Source organism: Falco rusticolus, chromosome 8 (assembly GCF_015220075.1).
Source record: "Falco rusticolus isolate bFalRus1 chromosome 8, bFalRus1.pri, whole genome shotgun sequence".
NCBI lineage: Eukaryota > Metazoa > Chordata > Aves > Falconiformes > Falconidae > Falco > Falco rusticolus.
This window is the reverse complement of record NC_051194.1, coordinates 23,112,219-23,130,331: the sequence shown is the minus strand read 5'-3', so window position 1 is coordinate 23,130,331 and position 18,113 is coordinate 23,112,219. Positions and strand designations below refer to the sequence as shown.

The window sequence follows — 18,113 nt, the reverse complement described above, 5'->3', positions numbered from 1 at the left end:
GACCCCTCCATCTGCCTTGTGGGAGGAGGCCATCCTGACTAGGGAGAGTCATATTTAACGTAGCTCTTTAATAGCGTTAAAGAATCAGATTTTGTCATTTCCATTACAAATTTTGAAAATAGCTTTTTGTATCCAGAGATGCCACGGGGGATTTTGAAAAGTTGGAGCTAAAAACTTAGTGTGGCTACAAAAAATTTCCTGAATATTAAATATGCGAAAGAGTGGCTTCACAGCCATCATTTCTTCTGCTTTTGCGAAAGCAGTGCTGGAGTTGGAGGGGTGAAGGTTTTGCAACTGTTTTAAAAATAGCAAGAAACGGAGAGGAGCCCAGGGAGCCCTGCCACAGCAGCGGCTCGGAGCAAGCTGGCCTCACATTGTGGGCTTCGCTTGTCACCGCAAAAGGCCATCCGTGAGGCACAGCAGCAGCGTGGGTACGGGCACTGGTGGCCATGGTGGCGCACTGTGCTGCGGGCATCCCTTGCCTGCCAGGCCGAGGGGCTGCCCAGCCCCAACAGCTCTGTGCAGGGGCAGCGACAAACGCAGAGGGGGAGGCAGGAGAGTAATAAAGGGCTAAAATGTGGCTTTTCTATGGATGCAGTTATAGCTGGCTCTGCGCATCCCCTACCAAACATCTCTGTGCGGTGCATCCTTTTGCTGCTGGGGGGGAGCAGCGCTTGGCCAGGCCACAAAAAGGAGGCGAAAAAGGAGAAAGAGAGAAGAGAAAAGGGGGGGAGGGGGGGCGGGGAGGAAAAAGGAGGGGGGAAGGAAAAAAGAGGGAGGAAATAAAGGAAAAAAGGAAGGAGGAATAAAAAGGAAAAGGGGGGGGAGGGAAAAAAAAAAAAGAACACCCTCCCCTTCACCCCCCCAGTTGCAGCAGGAAGAGCGGTCTCTCTTCCAGGGGGTGCTGCCACACACAGACAGTCTTTCTGACTTGCAGGAGCATGAGTGTGGGGTCCTGAGGGGGGTAATTCCTGCTTCAGTGTCTCTGCTTTGCTTTGCATATAACGTTTTACTGCAGGTTTATTGCAAAACTGGGAGGGTAGAGTTAATTACTGGGCTGCTCACAGATTTTTCTTGTGAAATGCTACTTTTTTAGTAAGAGGTCATTCTACTTGTAAAACCTATGTGAAGTTGGAAATCCCGATACAGTGGGGTTTTTTGTTTGTTTTCTTTTGTTTGTTTGCTGTTTTTTTTCCCCTAGTAGGCTTAGATCATACTGGAGAAAAGAATCGAAAGCCTTAGAAGTGGCAAGTTAGTGCAAAGACTCATTCACTGTAAGACTTTTTTTTTTTTTTTTTTTTTATGAATCTCCAAGATTGGAAAGAACTTGAATGAAACTTAGAAGCCCTGGACTGTTCTCCCTTACGTTACACTTGAGTCAAAAGAGTTACTCAAGGTCATTTCTTTTGATAAATGTATTGGCTCGAATAGCAAAATAGTCAGTCGTGTGAGTTCTTGCACCCTGCCTTGGGTTGATACTGCCTATACCTCGGGGGTAGTTGTAAAACAGTATTTGGTTTGTCTGTAACATTTTAGCTCTCAATCTTTATCTCGGCTCCCTCGGAGCAGAAGCGATCCCACATTGTGTGTGACTTCAGAGCTGAATATTCTAACACCTGATTTTTTTACTGCAGCTGTAAAATAGGGGTTTTTTTGTGGCGGAGGTGCTAGATTCCCCGGGAATCCCAGGAGCTCCAGGGTGGGTGGTGGTAGTGTGAGGGTGCCATGGGGGTGGGAGGAGGGTCCCCCCCAGTGGCACAGCAGTGGTTACAGCTCGCGGGCACCCAGGCAGCAGCCTGCCTGCTTTAAACCTTTTCTCCCCATCATTTTCTTTCCACCCCTGTCTGTAGTTCATGCCTGTTTCTCTGGTCTTTGCCGTGTCCCTCAAGTGCTGCATTGTCTTTGTCTTTCACTCTTTTTCATAACTATTTCATCTGTTAAGATGGCCATTATTTAGGACTTTTTTTTCAAAATAATAGTTTATCCCTGCTTCTTCCTCCTCTCCTGTGCATCGATGGGGGGGGGTTGGCTGGTTGGCTTGGACTGGGATTTTGGGGCAAGTATGGCTGGGTGGTCCTTGGGAAGCATCCGTGGAGTAGCGCCACGCAAAGCCAAACATTTCGGACAGCAGTGGTGGTAGCTGAGGACCTAAATAAAGGAGCCAAAGGGGAGAAGTAGCAACGATTTTACAACCAGACCTTTAAAGGGCTTCTCCAAACCATTTGCATTCATAACAAAGCCTGGTGCGTGCGATTCAGAATTGCATTTTGTTGGGTCCGACCCAGGGCCACCGTGTTCCTCTGTCCCAAAGCCAAGCTGAGGGCACAGGTCTGGGTGTCCCCAGCGCGACTGTGTCACCCAGAACCGGGCCAGCCTTTGCCTTCCCTGTGGGTACAACAATATTGTAGGGGAGTGAGATGTCTGACGGGAGCAGATTCCTCCCCAGAGCTGCTCCTTGCCCTGCTTACGGGTGTTACTTGGTGCTTGCTTTGTGTTCTTGTCTTTTTATTGGAAAGTAGACTTCTCTCTAAAGAAAGAACAAACAAAACCCTGCAGGCAGGGTATTTATGCAGATGTGCTCTAGATGTTTCTTGGCTCTGATGTCTTTAGCTAAAACTGCATGGCGTATGCTAGGATGGGGGTAGCAGAGGCAGGTGTGATAAATCTGAATTTTCACACACAAAAGTAAAGCACAACCTCTTAGCCAAAACTTCAGGGCAGTGAAACACACGATTGTTTGTTGGGATTAGATCTCCTTCAAATCCAGCCACCATTCAGGGAAAATTTAAAAAATAGAAACCAAATTCTAAGAGAGGTGCATAATCCGTTTTTGCTCTGTCTGCTGCCTTTTGCTTTTAGGCTCCTGACTGTGGGGGTCTCGGCTGGAGCTGCACCCCCACACCCTTGCTGGGGGCTGTCCCATGCCATGGGGGCACCTGCCATCCTCCCACCCCTGCAGCTGCCACTGTGGGGCTTTTCTACGGGTGGCATGGGACTGGTTTTCTCTGGGAGCTGCTGGTGTCACTGGTAGGAACACTGATGGTCTGGAGGTAACAGCTGTGCTGGTCCCTGCCCGACGGGGCATCCACCCCCCGGCAATTACACACGTAGCGCGGCAGATCTGAATAATGACACAAATGGAAACAGAGGAAAAGTTTATCCTGCAAGCATAATTGTGCTCCCATTTAAAAAAAAATAAAAATCCCATTTCAAGTCAGTACTGTGGCTTAAGATGGGAAGTTTCACATCAGCTCAAAATGTCGGGGATGATGGAAATGCATCTCAGGTGGTGATTTAATGTTTGGGTTTGGCTGTGTGTGGTGACTACAACAGTTCGTAAAACTTCTTTTTAAAATTTCAATAGCAAATAATGGAAAATTCTGTAATAAAAGTAATGACCAGGAAGGGCTATAATGTTCTCTTCGTGCCTATTCATAACAGAGGGAGAAGCAGTAAAAGCCGGAGAGGGGGCGTTGGGGCAGGGCTGTGCTGGTTACAGGGCTCCTGGAGGACTAGGGATGCGAAGCGTGGCTTGCAGCAAGGTGCCGGAGCGCTGAATTTGAGGTTTCAGCTCCAAACGTGACTTTATAGACTTGTTAGGTAGCTCTTTAGTTGGGGTTCCTAGTGTCTTAGCAGGCAGCATCCCCTTCCCCGGGCTTGTTTTATCAAAAAGGCGGTGATCTAAAAACTTCCATGGAGACCTGTGTGCTCAGCTGACACGGGGCTGACGTTAGCTGTCGTTAGTGGGTGGTGGGGAACGCTCTCCTAACGGGAGGAGCCGGCAGTTCATCTGACTGCAGCCTCTTCCCATGAGGAGCTCGTGGAGGGTCCCTCGTAAGAGGGGCCGCAGCTGTGAGCCCTCAGCTGTGGTCGCTGTGGCAGCGTGGGTTTTGTGAGGTTTGGGGTGTCTTGAGGGATGATGTCCCCTCGTTCGGGCACACTGCTCTGGGCATGCTGGTTGTACAAGGGGTGATGCGCAGCGCTGGGTGAAGGGCGGACTGGATGTGCGCCTGCTTTGTCTTCTGGTGGGTGATGCTGTGGGGCAGTGGCTGAGCCATCATCTGTGTCAGTGGCCAGCGTTTCTCCAGGGCTTCTGTATGGTGAGCTACAATTGCAGTAAGATGTGTAGTAGAAATGGTTCAGCCCTGCTCTGCACGGCCAGGCGGGCTTTCCCCCCATTCCATGGCCATGTGGCTGGCCCAAGGGTTTGCCCCCTGTGACGGGTGGTGCCGGGCACTGGGAGGGATGCGGGGTGCCGTCAGGTGCCTCGGTGATGGCTGCTCCAGTGTCACCTCTCTCTCTGTCTCTCTCTGCGCTGCCCATCCAGTCCCGCCAGACCCCAGAGGGTGAGTTCCTCCCGCTCGATCAGCTGGAGCTGGATGTGGGCTTCAGCACAGGGGCTGACCAGCTTTTCCTCGTGTCGCCGCTCACCATCTGCCACGTGATCGATGCCAAGAGCCCCTTCTATGACCTCTCCCAGCGCAGCATGCAAACGGAGCAGTTTGAGATTGTCGTCATCCTGGAGGGAATCGTGGAGACGACGGGTGAGTAGAGAAAGCAAATGCTGCACGAAGCAGATGTCACCCCACAGGTCTTTCCATCCACGTTTGAAAAATAGGGTGCTTCAGCTTGCCGTTTAACCCGACGAGGTGGTCACATTTTGCAAATGCTTCGAGACAGCCGAAGTCATGTTTTCCTACAAAGTGGAAGTGTTTGAGGGATTTTTGGTAATGTGTCTGTTACCAAGGTGATGTACTTCGGTGCTCCCGGCAAGGCGGAGAAACCTCCGTCGTGGCTGCCACCGTGGCTTAGTGGTGCGGGGATGCTGCAGCAGGGTCGGGTGTGCTGCGTGCCCTGCTGCATCGCCCGGCATCGCCCAGCCTGGCCCAAGGTAGATGCTCCCTCGGCCAGCGAGCGCCTCGCTTTGCTTCCCCAGCCGCTGCCTAACATGGGGGAGCACTTAGCAGGGATACTCAGAATATCTTTAATTTTTTTTTTTCAGTCCATATGCTGGTGTCCTGGTGTTGCTGCGCTGTGCTGCTTTTCTAGCACAGGAGGCCACCTCCAAGAGGCTCAGGCTGCGGTATTTCAGTAACTCTGCATGGTACTCGGGGAAGCTGGGGCTAGCAGGGGTGAATCATCCAGGCTCTCCAAGAGAAACTCCCTGATATTTCAAGGAAAACTCCCTCCTATTAGCATAGCTGGCTCATGTAAAGATTGCAGGGCTGACAGGCAGACCAGAGGACTCCAGGTGTTTTTTTCCTAGCAGAGCTGTTTCAAAACACAAAAGATTGAAGAAAAGGCATTTTGTAAATAACTCATTAGAATTTTAAAACAAAGTGGTGTGCTTGTATACTTTTGAGTTTATTTTCTTACATATTTCAGGCTTAGAAATTATACATGGAACAAAAAAAACCCCAAACAACCAACCAAAGAGACATTTTCTGGAACTGTAAAGCCGAACTCATATAAGCTTGCAAATTTTGTGACCTAGTTAGATGAGATGAGATGGATATTGGGTAAAATAGGGCAAAATGTGCTCTATCTTGATGAAACAGGGAGGGATGAAAGGGTTTTAAAGTAAAAAAAAAATCTTCAAAAATGTGACTAAATGAGAGAGGAGGAGAGTATAGAGCTGGAGGGCAGCTGGACTGGAGGAGAACCAGTATCTGTGATGGCAAGAGCATGTAAATACAAAGATGGAGGTGCTGCAGGTGGTGTTGAGGAGGCAAATTTTGCCTTGCTTTGTGGCAAACACTGGGGGTCAATTATAAGCTGCAGCACTTCTTCACTGATGGTTTCCATTAGGTAATTTTATTTGAGCCTGGCTCAAGAGAGGAAAAGAACAGATGCGAGAACAGGGCAATCTCACCTAAAGGATGTCCTTTTTGTTTGTTGAAGAGAGGAGGTGTGGACACTTAGGTTTACAACTTGCAGAAGGTCAGGACCCATCCTGTCTATCCTCTATATATCTATATATAGAGATCTCTCTCTCTCTGTCAAAGGTGCTCTCCCAGCAGATTCTATATTACTGTTTCTGTCCCCAACATCATTCACCTTAAAGCCAAAACACAGCTGGCAGGACTGAGATCTGGCTCTGGGAACATACGTTTCCCTGCGTACACGGGTGGGTGTGATTCGGGTTTATGAATGCATTATAATTCAAGAAAAACGGGAAACGTTTCTTAGGGGTTACATACCTCTGCTAAGGTAAAAAATTCAGAGGTAGTTTTCTGAGAAGTTGGGTGTCATGCTGCAAAGAGTGACTGCTGGAGCAGGGCTGGCTGACGGGCAGGGGACATCAACCTCAGCGTGGATTGTACAGGTTACGCAGAAGAGGTTTCTTCTCCTTGTGGGAACAATGTGTTGCAGAAATCTTCCACTTAAGCTATCTTAACTTACGGTTTACATCTGACAGTGACAGTCACCCCAGAACAGAAGTGACAATTTGAAGGGGATTATTAGAAATATTATAATTTGCAGCTTGCTCTGCTGGATGTTTTGTAGATAAAATGGATAGGAGACTTGGTCTGTGCCTCCTTCCTCCTTGGTGTAAGACAGTTTCTTGCCCTCACTGTAGTGTGTCCGTGGTGTCAGAAATGCAGTACAAGTCTGAAATGTCTGTTGGCATGGAAAAAACAGAAATAACTTGCAGTTCTTTGGAAACCAGGGTGCTATTTTTGGTTTGGTGTAAAAATGATGCTCGTTTTGGTTTTTTTATTTTATTTTATTTTTCTTTTTTTTTTGCCTTGGATATTCAGTGAATAGGTCATACATTTGAAAAGGTTTTTCCAATTGATCTCGGTTGCATCTAGCTGGAGATAGAGCAGTGATGGTACTGGTGGGTCTCACAGGGGCTGGGCGAGCCCCATCGATCTGCATGTGGTTCAGGAGAGTCCTGCAGATGATGGATATGTAGCCTGCAGGGTGTAGGTTGGAGGAAGATTAAATAAACTGCGGTTGATTTGCCAATGAGCCGAAGTTACAGCTGAAAGCGTTTGAAACAGAGACTGACTTGTACTGAATGGGAGAGGGAGTTAGGGTTTCTCTTTGTGTCTGGTCCTATCGAGGTCAGAGCCAGGGCTGGATGGAGGAGGAGGCTGGGTTAGGCGTGGGGTGGCTCGTGCTGCCAGCATCAGCCCAGCTGGTAGCTTGGGCAGTGCTCCTGCTTCCAGCCCTTCCAGCTTCCCACTCGCTGTGGAAGTCCCTTCTGATGGCTGCTGTCTTAGACCTCGGCTGCGTTGCCTTATTATTTGAGTTTTGAAGTGCAATCACAATGTTCTGCTAATCCTACTGGGAGCGGTATTTAATTTAATTATGAGTGAAACCTGTGCAGATAGGACAGCAGCCTCCGGAGAGCAAGTCTTTTCTACAGTCCTGTTCTTATGATGGGTTTCTTTTGCATCCCAGGAGTAAAATAGGTGTTTACTGCAGAGTGAAGAACTCTTTCAACCCTTTACCGTTGAACCCGTTACCCTCCTATCAATTACTACATGAAAAAAAGTCATCATCATTTTGTATCAATGAATTGAAATGGAATTGGATTTTGAAACACAGAAGGCTAGATTTCAATACTAGAACACAGTGAAGGTGGATGAATTTGTACAGTGGCATTTGGTTTCTTTCCAAAGGCAAGAGGACCAAAAGCCAAACTGAAGTTGGGTAGGGATGCGTGTCCTCTGCCGTGCTGAAGCAGTGACGGCTGCGTCCTGGTGCTGTGGCAGGACAGGGCAGCGTTCTCTGTTAGGGCATCTTCTGGCAGATCCTGCCTGGGGACTGTTTCTTGGGTTTAAAATTGAATTCCAGCTCTAATGTTTCCCTATGAAGATAGTTAATTTCACTCAGATGTCTTCAGCAGTTTCAGGAGACAGTTTCCCCCCACCCTAGATGTGCTGCTTGGCTTCTGTGCCGCGTCTCCTGACTTGACAACCAGTTCAGGGGATCTGATGAAATTGCATGGCTTCTGCACGTAGGCGTTAAGTAACCTTATAATACAGCCAGTTTTCTAAAGCTGATGTGGGTTTTTCTGTTTTGGTTTTTTTTTTGGTAAAATTGACTTGAACAGCATCAATTCCGTGGCTATAGGTTGTTTTCTTCCCTGCCCCAGAAATGCAGACCGAAGGAGCTGCAGTTTGCTCCCCACTGCCACATCCTGCAGCGTGCAACAGCCGAGCAGCCCCTGCCTGGGCTCTGCACGAGGGTCCTACCCCTGATCTTTGCTCGTGGTAATTTGTAGCATATTTAATAGAAAAAAGCTTTGATATTCATCAAAGTTCTTCAACTCTCAGAGTTTAAAGGGGGAGCTAGTGCTTTCAGCCTACACTCCTGGTTGCTTTTTCAAGGAAATTATTTTCGGTGTGAAAAGTGCTGTGGAACTGCACTCAGCCCTACAGCATCCTTCATAAAAACCTGAGTTGCTCACGCGTTTTCTGGGCCCTATGGACATGTATGTGCTGGCCCCGCTGCCAAGAATTAGACGGCAAGTGAATAATAATAAATAAGAGAGACATTTATTTCATGGTGTCCTCTTAGCACTTCTTTTCTTTTGTTTGTACTGACGTGGCAGAAACAGCCTTTGGTCTGAAACTGAAGGAGGCAGAACTACCTGTAAAAAAACAAATGCAGACTTCTGGTTCAAGAAAAGAAAAATAAGAGAGAATTAAAGTCACTGGAAGGACCAACGGGGTGGATTCAGGGCTCTTGACATGTTTTGAAATGTTTCAACCTTGAACTGTTCTGTAAATCATGATTTCAAAATATATTTAGCAATACTGTCGCATTCCTGTGTTGACGTGTGATCGTACGGTGCCACAGGACATAGCGTCTGGGACGCGTGTCACGCCGCTTAGGTCAAGCCAGGAGAGTGCAATTCGAGGGTAAGTCGTTTGAAGGATCCTCTTTACTTTGCCATTTCCCCTGTTATTCTTGTCCCAGTCCTCAGCTGTCACCATGTGGTGCAGGCCAGGGTGACAGTGCCTTACAAATTGTAAAAGGTATTAGAAGGTACTGAACGTTTCCTGCTCTAATATAGCCCTTGTATTTATAATAAATAGGGATTTAGGCGTCCTAATAGCATTTGGTTTGAGGCAGCTCTGTCTTTTGGTAGGGACTTAGAGCCTCTTGGTTTTCTCTAGCAGGTGCTTATGAAGATTTTTTTTCTTTAACTTTGTTTTCTGCTTTAATCAGTTGACTTTTGATATGCAATGTTACCAAGGGATTTAGAGAATTAGTAAATATATACAATAAATTTTGTTTTGACTGTCTGCAGAGACAGTAAAGACTTTTTGGAGAAGTTTAATGAGTTGTTTAAACAGGATCTTCTTGCTTATAAATCCCACTTGGCTGATTAAAATCACCATTTCCGATGCCTTCTCTCATTAAATCATATAAAAATGATTTCTCATAGATGCCTCCCAACTTGATTAAGTTAATTTACTGCCTCGTCACTGAAATTTTAATTTCTGAAAGTATAAACATTTCTTTATGCCTTCCTTACCCTTCTTAATTACAGCTTTTGGGTTGTTTAGATAACAACAGATGGGGAGTGGGAAGCAGCCCCTGTGCATCCCCAAGGAAGGAAGCCAGGGTCTTCTGACCCCTCCTGGACCTCCCTGGGGGGAGCCGGTCTCCCCTTCCCTTCCCAGAGGAGAGGTGTCCCTTTCCAGCCAGCCATTTCTTTTAGGAAACAGAAGCAAAACATCTCAGTGGACAGATTTTTTTTTTTTTTTTTTAGGAGGTCACGGGAGGGGGCATGGCCATGGATTCTTGGTGTAAGTATGGGTGGCTCTGGACCCTCTTCTCTACCTCCTGCATGGCCTGTGGACTAAATGTCGTGCCTGGGGAGTGCTCCAGGGTCATCCCAACAGCAGAGCCCAGGAGCTTTCCCTGGGAATGCTGGAGGATGCTCAGCACCGGCTCTGGAGTTTGGTTTATTTCCCTTTTATTTTGGGGTTGGGTTTTTTTTTTTTCCGGCGTGTCAGTCAGCAGTGGGAGAGTTTCACAGCTGAGATGTTCAAATGGCTTTTCAGAATCCAAAGATCATTATGATTCATAAGGGTAATTGCTAAACTTTTAGGATTATTTTTTATATATATTCAACCCCTCCATTATTATGATAACATATAATTTTGAAGAACACTCAAAGCGTTTATTTTCAAAGCCTATTGTCCTGATTTCACATTATTGTGATGGAGAATTTTAAGCTCTGTTGTCAGCGAACCTTCTTGGTGGTGTTCATGGGACAACAAGTTTTGACTTTTACTCTGGCTTCCCCTTCTGGGGCTTTGCCTCTGCATGCGTTCAGGAGTACATCCCCTTTTACAATTGCTGCATTAGCCTGTGACTTACCGATAAGCTGCTGAAACGGCTAAAAAAATTAACAGCTAATAAGAACCTGAAACATACAGAAACCTGGCAGGAATGGCATATGGATCCTTTTTCAAAACTCATTAAATGTTATTTTGGAAACCTTTTAACATCATTTTCTGATTAAAGAAATCAAAAAGCCTGCCAGGCTTTTTAATTAAACAAATAAAGATGGAATCAAAGGCATATTCCACTGGTTTTACTTTAAAAAACATGAATAGCTTGAATTATGAAACTGTGGGCCTCCCCGGGAAGGTTTCTCTCAGAAACAGATACGTGGGAATGATTTCAGAACTGAAACAACTTGAGTGAACAAAGCAATGTAATACAGATCTGAAAACTAAAGTGGTTTAGACAATTTCTACAGCCAATTAAAAATGTCTTTCCTATGAGTTATTCTCAAGATTGCTTAGCTTTAAAGAAACCCCAGTATGAATTTAGCAGCTTTAAAGGCAGAGCATACATTTGTTCGGGTTTTATCTTACCATTCAGATTTGGGTATTTTTGTGCAAAGTGTTGTGGGCAGAGGACAAGGACAGAAGAGAGGGGAAATACTCCAGAGTTCATGGAGGAGCTAACCAAAATCAAAGCATTGCATCACTTGATAGCTGGTAGACTTCATAAATTAAACCTGGTCCATCCCCTCGCTCTCCTTCTTGCCTGTTTCAGAGTAGATTTTGTGGCCAGGTCTTGGTGTTCATAGGGTATCATCGATCTTGTTGAGTTGATGGGGCAGAAACTTGTGCAGAGAGGTAGAGCGAGGAGCTGGAGGTCCGGAGCAGAGGTTGTGCAGCGCTGTGACTGCTGGCGTCGCGCTGCCACAGATGGGTCCTTGCTCACTCTGCGTCTGCCTGTCTGCATGAGCATGGCTGGAGGCCATGGCTAGCTTGGGTCTGGTGGAGTATGGACCTGCACGTGTGCTGTGGACCTGTTCGTCATGGGGTTTGGCAAAGGGTGAGGGAGTCCTTCCTTACCTTCTGCGTTGGTGGGAGGAGATGGGGGTCTTGGGGACCCCAAGCCAGCTTTCACTGAGGAGAACTCAGTGGCTGAATTTGCTTAGAAACCATGTCTCTGAACCACTTCTCTGCAAAATGTCACAGATTCGCAAATGGTTGAGGTTGGCAGGAGCCTCTGGAGGTCATCTGGTCCAACTACCCTGCTCAAGCAGGGCCACCAGGACCCCTGGCTGCCCAGGGCCATGTCTAGATGGCTTCTGAATATGTGCTGAGACATCAGGAAGGTGTGTTAGACGGGAAGGTGACAGGAAAAGAACAATTCAGCAGTTCTACATAATGAAAGTGGCTTTTTTTTCTTTTTGTTTTTTTTTCAGCATAACCTAAACATGACAAAATAGTTAATTTAAAAATCTTGTGGTCTTAACAGTGCAGCAAATCTTTTTCCAGTGCTGCCATTATATAAAACATGTTAGTGGAAAAACCAATATTTGTTGGTCATGCAAGCAAAGACATTTGTCACTGTCAAAGCATGGGTGTGCTGAGACTGGGACCTTCATCATCCAGCCTCCCTCTGCCCCTCCTGCAGCTGCAGCACAGCCAAGGGGCTGAGCTGGACCAAAAATGAGGGGGGAAAAAAGTGGGTTTAATCCTAATGAAAAGATTTAAGGTTCTGGGAAAATGTAGCAAAAATGTATGTGTTTGGGTGCTGGTTCTAAGGAGGCACAACTTGGAGAGAAGGTTTGTGGTAACTCCATCCCTTAGGTAACTTGCAGCTGTTGTGTTTTGAGTAGCATATCCCTTCTCCTGAGTACGGCAGCAATTCACCAAGGTACTGAGTTTCACTGCAGAAAGCCTTCGTGGCTCTTTCTCCTTTTTCCCCTTAGATCTCTTCGGAGATACAGCAGAGAAAAATGATAGTTGTTTTTAATCTGGAGCTCTGCAGAAGCTTTCCTTTCACCATATACAATCTGAATAACTGGTGATTCATCAGTAGTCATGTCTTTGCAAAAAATACTTGTTCATGCTTAATCAAACAGAATACATTCTCCTTGAACAAGCCTTCTTGTGCTGATCTTGTGCTGCGTGTGCTGGCACAGACGGACCTTGTACCATCAGTCTACATGTGTACTTCAGTTTTTTCCATGAATAAGTATTGGCGGTCTAAGCACAAGCTGGTAATCTCTAGGTGAGTGACACGTGTGATCATCCAGAAAACTCAGGAGCACTAAAACTTGATCTCTGATACAAATCTGCACCATGCCTCCAGGAAATTGAACATATCTCAGAAGAAAAATAGGCATACCCGGTCCCCGCAAGCGTGCAAGCCGTGTCCCTTCTGCGGCTGGAGCCGCATGGGTTCGCTTGTGGAGGTGCTGGGGGCAGGATCTCCCTGCTGGGGTGGGGGGACAGCGTTAGCACACGCTGAGTCCTGGCAGGTCAGAGATGCTGGCTGGAAACGTGTGGAAATCAAAATGCTTGAGAATTTCTCATGGAGCAAATGCGCTGTGGCTGTGAGGGGTGTTGCTTTCTCGTGTTGCAGTGCTGGGCAGGGAATACTTCGCTCCTGTAAACCCACCAGCAGGCAGGGATGCGGAGATGCTACTTGCTAAATATAGACCCGAATTGCTCCTCTCTGAGAAATTCATGAGCAAATAAAAAAATTCTACAGTGCTCAGATTGTGCTCTTTCTCGCCTATTGTTTTCTCAGCTAATAAGCATAAATTGGAGGTCTTCATTTTATTCTTGTCCTCTTGTCATCACCGCCTCTCCTACTGAGTTGTATAAATGATTTACTGGTTTTTCATATTTCTGGACAGAAAAAAAGTTTTGGCTATAACAGCCCCAGGATTGGAGTCACAAGGATGCTGTTGTGGCTCTGCGAGAAGATGGGATTAAAGACCTGTTCAACTCATGTGCATGTACGGGTTGTGCTGGGATCTGAATTTGAGCCCCCATGAATCTGATGGACATTTCATTTGCCGGGATCTGGAAGCAGGGCATGGCATAAGAAGGTTGCTGCCAAATATTTTGAACAAAGAATGAAAATACTCATCTGAAGATGGCTAATTTTTTCTTAATGCAGGAAACATTTTAACTGCTGGTGCAGTTTGAATGCCTGGTTTTGCCACGTCTGTATTTGCTATAATAGCTCTTTCTGTGGTAGCTCTGCTTGGGGTTGTCCCCACATCTCCCCGTGCAGGAGCTTTGCTCAGAGAAGAGCAGCTCCTCCCGGGCTGAGCGTGGGTGGTGGTACCCGAGGAGGAGATGGCTGCTGGCTCAGGAGTTCCTGCCGTTTGCATCAAATGACTTTATTGTTTAACCCTGCCTTAAATGAAGCCCTCAAAAATGACGTTTGCTAATACTGATCTAATTTAAATGCAGTCAGGCCAAGTTGCCTGTGTTTTAGTTGCTGCATTTGTGCAGAACAAGCACATCTGAGCAGCGTCAGGAGCAGCAGTGGGAGATACCAGTGCCTGGGGGTCTGTGGTGCCAACCCCTGGATGGGACTGCCTGAGGGGCTGTGGGGTCCAAAAATACCCCAAATCCCAGGTGTGGCCACTTTAAAGGCTGGAGATGCTCATTTCTGAGCGGCAGTGCTGCAGCAGGGACCACCCTAGAGACCAGGCTGGGGTTCCCAGCAAAGCTATTACCTTAAATAGAATTTAATGGGAAATAAATGGAACATCTATTTTCTTTGGTGCGACAGATGCATTCCTACTTCCAAGAGCCACACTTTTTAGCCGTTTCCTCATGTACTGCATCTTTCTCATTTTCCCCTCTAGTTTGTTAGTATTATTATAAAATAAATTTTAAAAAAATGTCATCTTGCAGGCAGTCCAGTTCTGTTTGACTCAGCAGCCTCGTTCCTCTGCCTTAGGAGGAAATTAAGTCCATTTGACCTGATTTGCTCTGACAAATCTGTTTTGGCCTTTGCTTGCAACCTTGCTATCTTCTAGCTAATGAAAATTGTTTGATTACTTTGCGTGGTGTTTTTCCGTGATGTGGTTAGCCTGATGGGCTGTAATTACCCATCCCCTGCCTTGCCCACCTCCCATAGTGCAGGCTCTGCCCCTCGCAGGTCTTGAGACCCATGTGCTGCTCTGCTGCTCTTTGCGAACATAAGGGGGGCACGGAGCTGTGGGAGCGAGCCCAGCGGGGGCCACGGAGATGGGCAGGGGCTGGAGCCCCTCTCCTGGGAAGCCGGGCTGGGAGAGCTGGGGCTGTTCAGCCTGGAGAAGAGCAGGCTCCGGGGGGGCCTTAGAGCAGCTCCCAGCGCCTGAAGGGGCCGGCAGGAAAGCTGGGGGGGGGCTTCTTACAGGGGCACGTGTGACAGGGCACGGGGGTGGCTTTGAGCGCAGAGAGGGCAGATGCAGGTCAGAGATCAGGAAGAACCTCTCCCCGTGAGGGCGGCGAGGCGGTGGGCCAGGCTGCCCAGAGCAGCTGTGGGTGCCCCATCCCTGGCAGTGCTCCAGGCCAGGCTGGATGGGGCTGGGAGCAGCCTGGGCTGGGGGGGTCCCTGCCCGGGGCAGGGCTGGGAACTGGGTGGGCTTTAAGGTCCCTTCCAACCCAAACCTCCTATGAAATGAAGGGTGGTGGGTGCATCAAGTGCCGCCTGTTTCTGAGGCAGTGGAGGAGCAATGGGGTGGTAAATGAGTAAAAATTTCATAATATGGATTCCATAAGAATGGAAAGTAAAGCTGCAATACTGGTAATGCTGGGAAAAGGCTTGCAGCTGGTAGCTTGCAGCTGGTAGCCATCTCAGTGAAGCCCTTCTAGCTTTACTTTGGTTTGTAAACCAGGGTTAATTAGTGTTACCTTGATGCAAAACAAGGGGTTAGGGCAGTTTGTACTTTGTTGCGTTCCTTTCTTTCACGTGATCAGAAATATTAATATTTTCTGAATTAAAATAATTCCTTGTACCTTTTTGTTACTGGTACAATTCTGGAAGGTCGCTGCTGAGCATCAGCATCCTTCAGTCTTCAGATGTTTTTTCTTGCTTTTAATCTTACTTCTTACAAACCCAAGGTTTTACTCTTTTGCCTGAGTATTCAGCTCTGAAGATGTGAAGTGCTCATCATGGAATGATTTCTAGCTAGACCTAGTAATCCAGTCCTAACCCATTCACATAAATAAGCACAAGCACGGGGCTGCCTCTGGAGTGGTCTAATGTAGCAGCAGTGACCAGATGAACCTTTTCATACCTTTTCTGTTCAGATGCTTCTGCTCCTTGTAGATCAAGGCTTGTAATTTGCTGTAACCTTTGCCAGCATAGCTGCTGCTGCCTACGATTTACATCCTTCTGTTTCTCATAGTATATACACACAAATTTTAAGTAAACAGTCCTAATTCAGGAAGGCATTTACCAGGTGAGGCTGTGCCATGTGCCAGTCCCCAGCCCCTTGGCAGGCAGCTATGCTATTGTATTATTAGTAGGATTTTCCTAAATTCTGCCATTGTACGATGCCGAGGAATGATCTGCCCAGGGATGGCATGGGAGGATTTGTGAGTCTGCATTGCGTGGAGTTTCCTTGGGAGTTTCTTAGCCAAGGAGCACTTTTATCAATCAGGTGGCAGGTTTCTTCTAAGGGGACACGATGGTGGAAAGGGGGAAGGAAGGAGCCTGATTTTCTGACACTTCCTACATTTATCTGATTTCTTGCAGGATTCGGTATGAATTGTTACCGGGAGGAGTGATAGTGCCAATTTTATTTTTAAATTAATGAAAAACTTTAAAAATATTCTTTAGGAGTTTCCAGGATGCTTCTGAGCTGTCAAAGATTTCCATGTGTTCCCAAGAAGTAAATAAGTGGTTATTCTCTGTGTGCTGTGGTTATTAACAAAGGCTTTCCATCCGCCTTACCTTCTGCCTAATCACTAACGTGGACTTTTCAAACTTGTTAAAAGTTGTGTAGGTGTTTTATTCTATACTGAAATTACTGAAGTTACAGTATTTCACAACCCCTCCCAAGACTGTTGATATCAAGGCACTGGGGTGAGCTTCAGCTCTTAGAGAGTCTCTTGCTGCTTTTGTATGTTTATCAGGTCAGTCTTGTTGGCTGATATTGGGCCAGATCATAGGGTGATAATGTAGTATAATAAATATAGTATGTAAATGTATATAAGTAATATGTATAGGTATATAACTATAGCAAATTCAGTCCTGTGGAGGGGTAAATGAGGTGAACATCCCTGGCTGATGTCCAAAGCTGTGATCTGTAGTGTACAGTGTATTTAGTGCGTTTGCTGCTGGCAGGGTGCAAAGGGATGCCATGTCCTAATGGCAGCCTTGTGGCTGCGGGCGGGAGCAAAGAGCATGTGGAGGTGGAGGGGCAAACCTGTATGACCTCTCACCGAAAAGATGCTTTTTTTAATTTATGTCAAGGATGTGAGTTGAAATCTGGAGTGCAGAGGAAACCTGTGCTGTTAAAGATCTCCTGGTTAAGCAGCACAGTGGAAGGGTCTTGTGAAGATCTATTTCTTTCATTAGGTACAGAAATGCATTCTCTTTAATTTCCATTGCTGCAGCCAGGTCTCTGAAAACTTGTTCTGTTTTAAATTTTTTTCCCATAGTGAAACTTCATATTGAAGCTATTCTAACTCACAAAAGTGTTGCAAAAGAGAGAAAAAATGAGATTTTTTTTCCCCTCCTACTTTTTCAGATATTGCACACGTGCCAGTTCTGTCTGCACGTGCACCACGGCATGGGTGGGTGATGTTTCTGCTTGCTAGGACAGGGACTGCTGTTTATCTGGGTGCTTTTGCATCCAGGCAAACCTGGTATTTCTCATAACTGCACCAACAGTCAACATCAGGCAGGGAAGGAATGCCCCCAGGAACCTAAGGACCACCCAGCTACCCGTATTTTCACCATAGGTGGCATGTCTTGTATGACTGGGGAAGTGTCAGATAAAGTTTCAATGCTTTGGAATAACTCATTTGGGTACCATTGCGAATTCAGCTTCCAGGACTAAGTAGGAAAAAGATTTGTGGTACCAACAGAAGACAATTGTGTAGTGGATAGACATGTCTTCGAACTGGTGCGGCCACCCCTCGAACCCTGGGGTCAGTTTTGGCCCCTCACTGCAGGGGGGATGTTGAGGGGCCGGAGCCGGGCAGGGGCAGGGGCACGAGCCTGATGGGGGGCGGCTGGGGGAGCTGGGGGGGTTCAGCCTGGAGAGGAGGGGGCTCAGGGGGGTCCTGATCGCTCCCTACAGCTCCCTGGAAGGGGGCTGCAGCCAGGGGGGTCGGGCTCTGCTCCCAGGTAACAAGCGACAGGACCAGAGGGAACGGCCTCAAGTGCACCGGGGCAGGGTCAGACTGGGCACTGGGGAACATTTCTTCATGGAAAGGGTGGTCAGGCACTGGGACAGGCTGCCCAGGGGGTGGTGGGGTCACCATCCCTGGGGGTATTTAAAAGACATGCAGACGTGGTGCTGAGGGACATGGTTTAGTGGTGGGCTTGGCAGCGCTGGGTTATTGGACTCAACAGTCTTAAAGGTCTTTTCCCACCTCAATGATTCTGTGCTTCTATACCAATAATGTACCTTGTGTAAAACATTCAATGATATGTATATTATCTTAATTTCTGCTTTAGGTAGAGAGAAACAGGTTATTTGGTTGGAAAATACATGGCCAGCATCTAGAGATTGCTTCATCCTGGGGGAAAAATAAGAAATAAGTAGCTGCATTTCACCCTTTTTAAGCCCAGCCTACCCTCCTTCCAGCTTCGGCCGTTGAGTGAAGTGCAGCAAGAAGGGGATATGGGTCTTGCCCTGCAGGGCTGTGGCCTTC

At 47.0% G+C, this 18,113-nt stretch overlaps 1 protein-coding gene across 2 annotated transcripts in view; it reads left to right on the top strand.

The window, feature by feature from the left end:
- KCNJ3 (potassium inwardly rectifying channel subfamily J member 3) overlaps nt 1-18,113 on the top strand; it is a 55,765-nt gene that overhangs the window by 2,575 nt on the left and 35,077 nt on the right. The window contains exons 2-3 of one of the 2 annotated variants that reach the window (XM_037398319.1): nt 4,328-4,544; nt 13,139-14,082. In XM_037398319.1, coding sequence (XP_037254216.1) covers nt 4,328-4,544; nt 13,139-13,158 — 237 coding nt within the window. In that variant the 3' untranslated portion in view covers nt 13,159-14,082. Of the gene's footprint in view, nt 1-4,327; nt 4,545-13,138; nt 14,083-18,113 lie in introns of those variants that run through there. The other variant, XM_037398318.1, reaches the window with a different exon arrangement.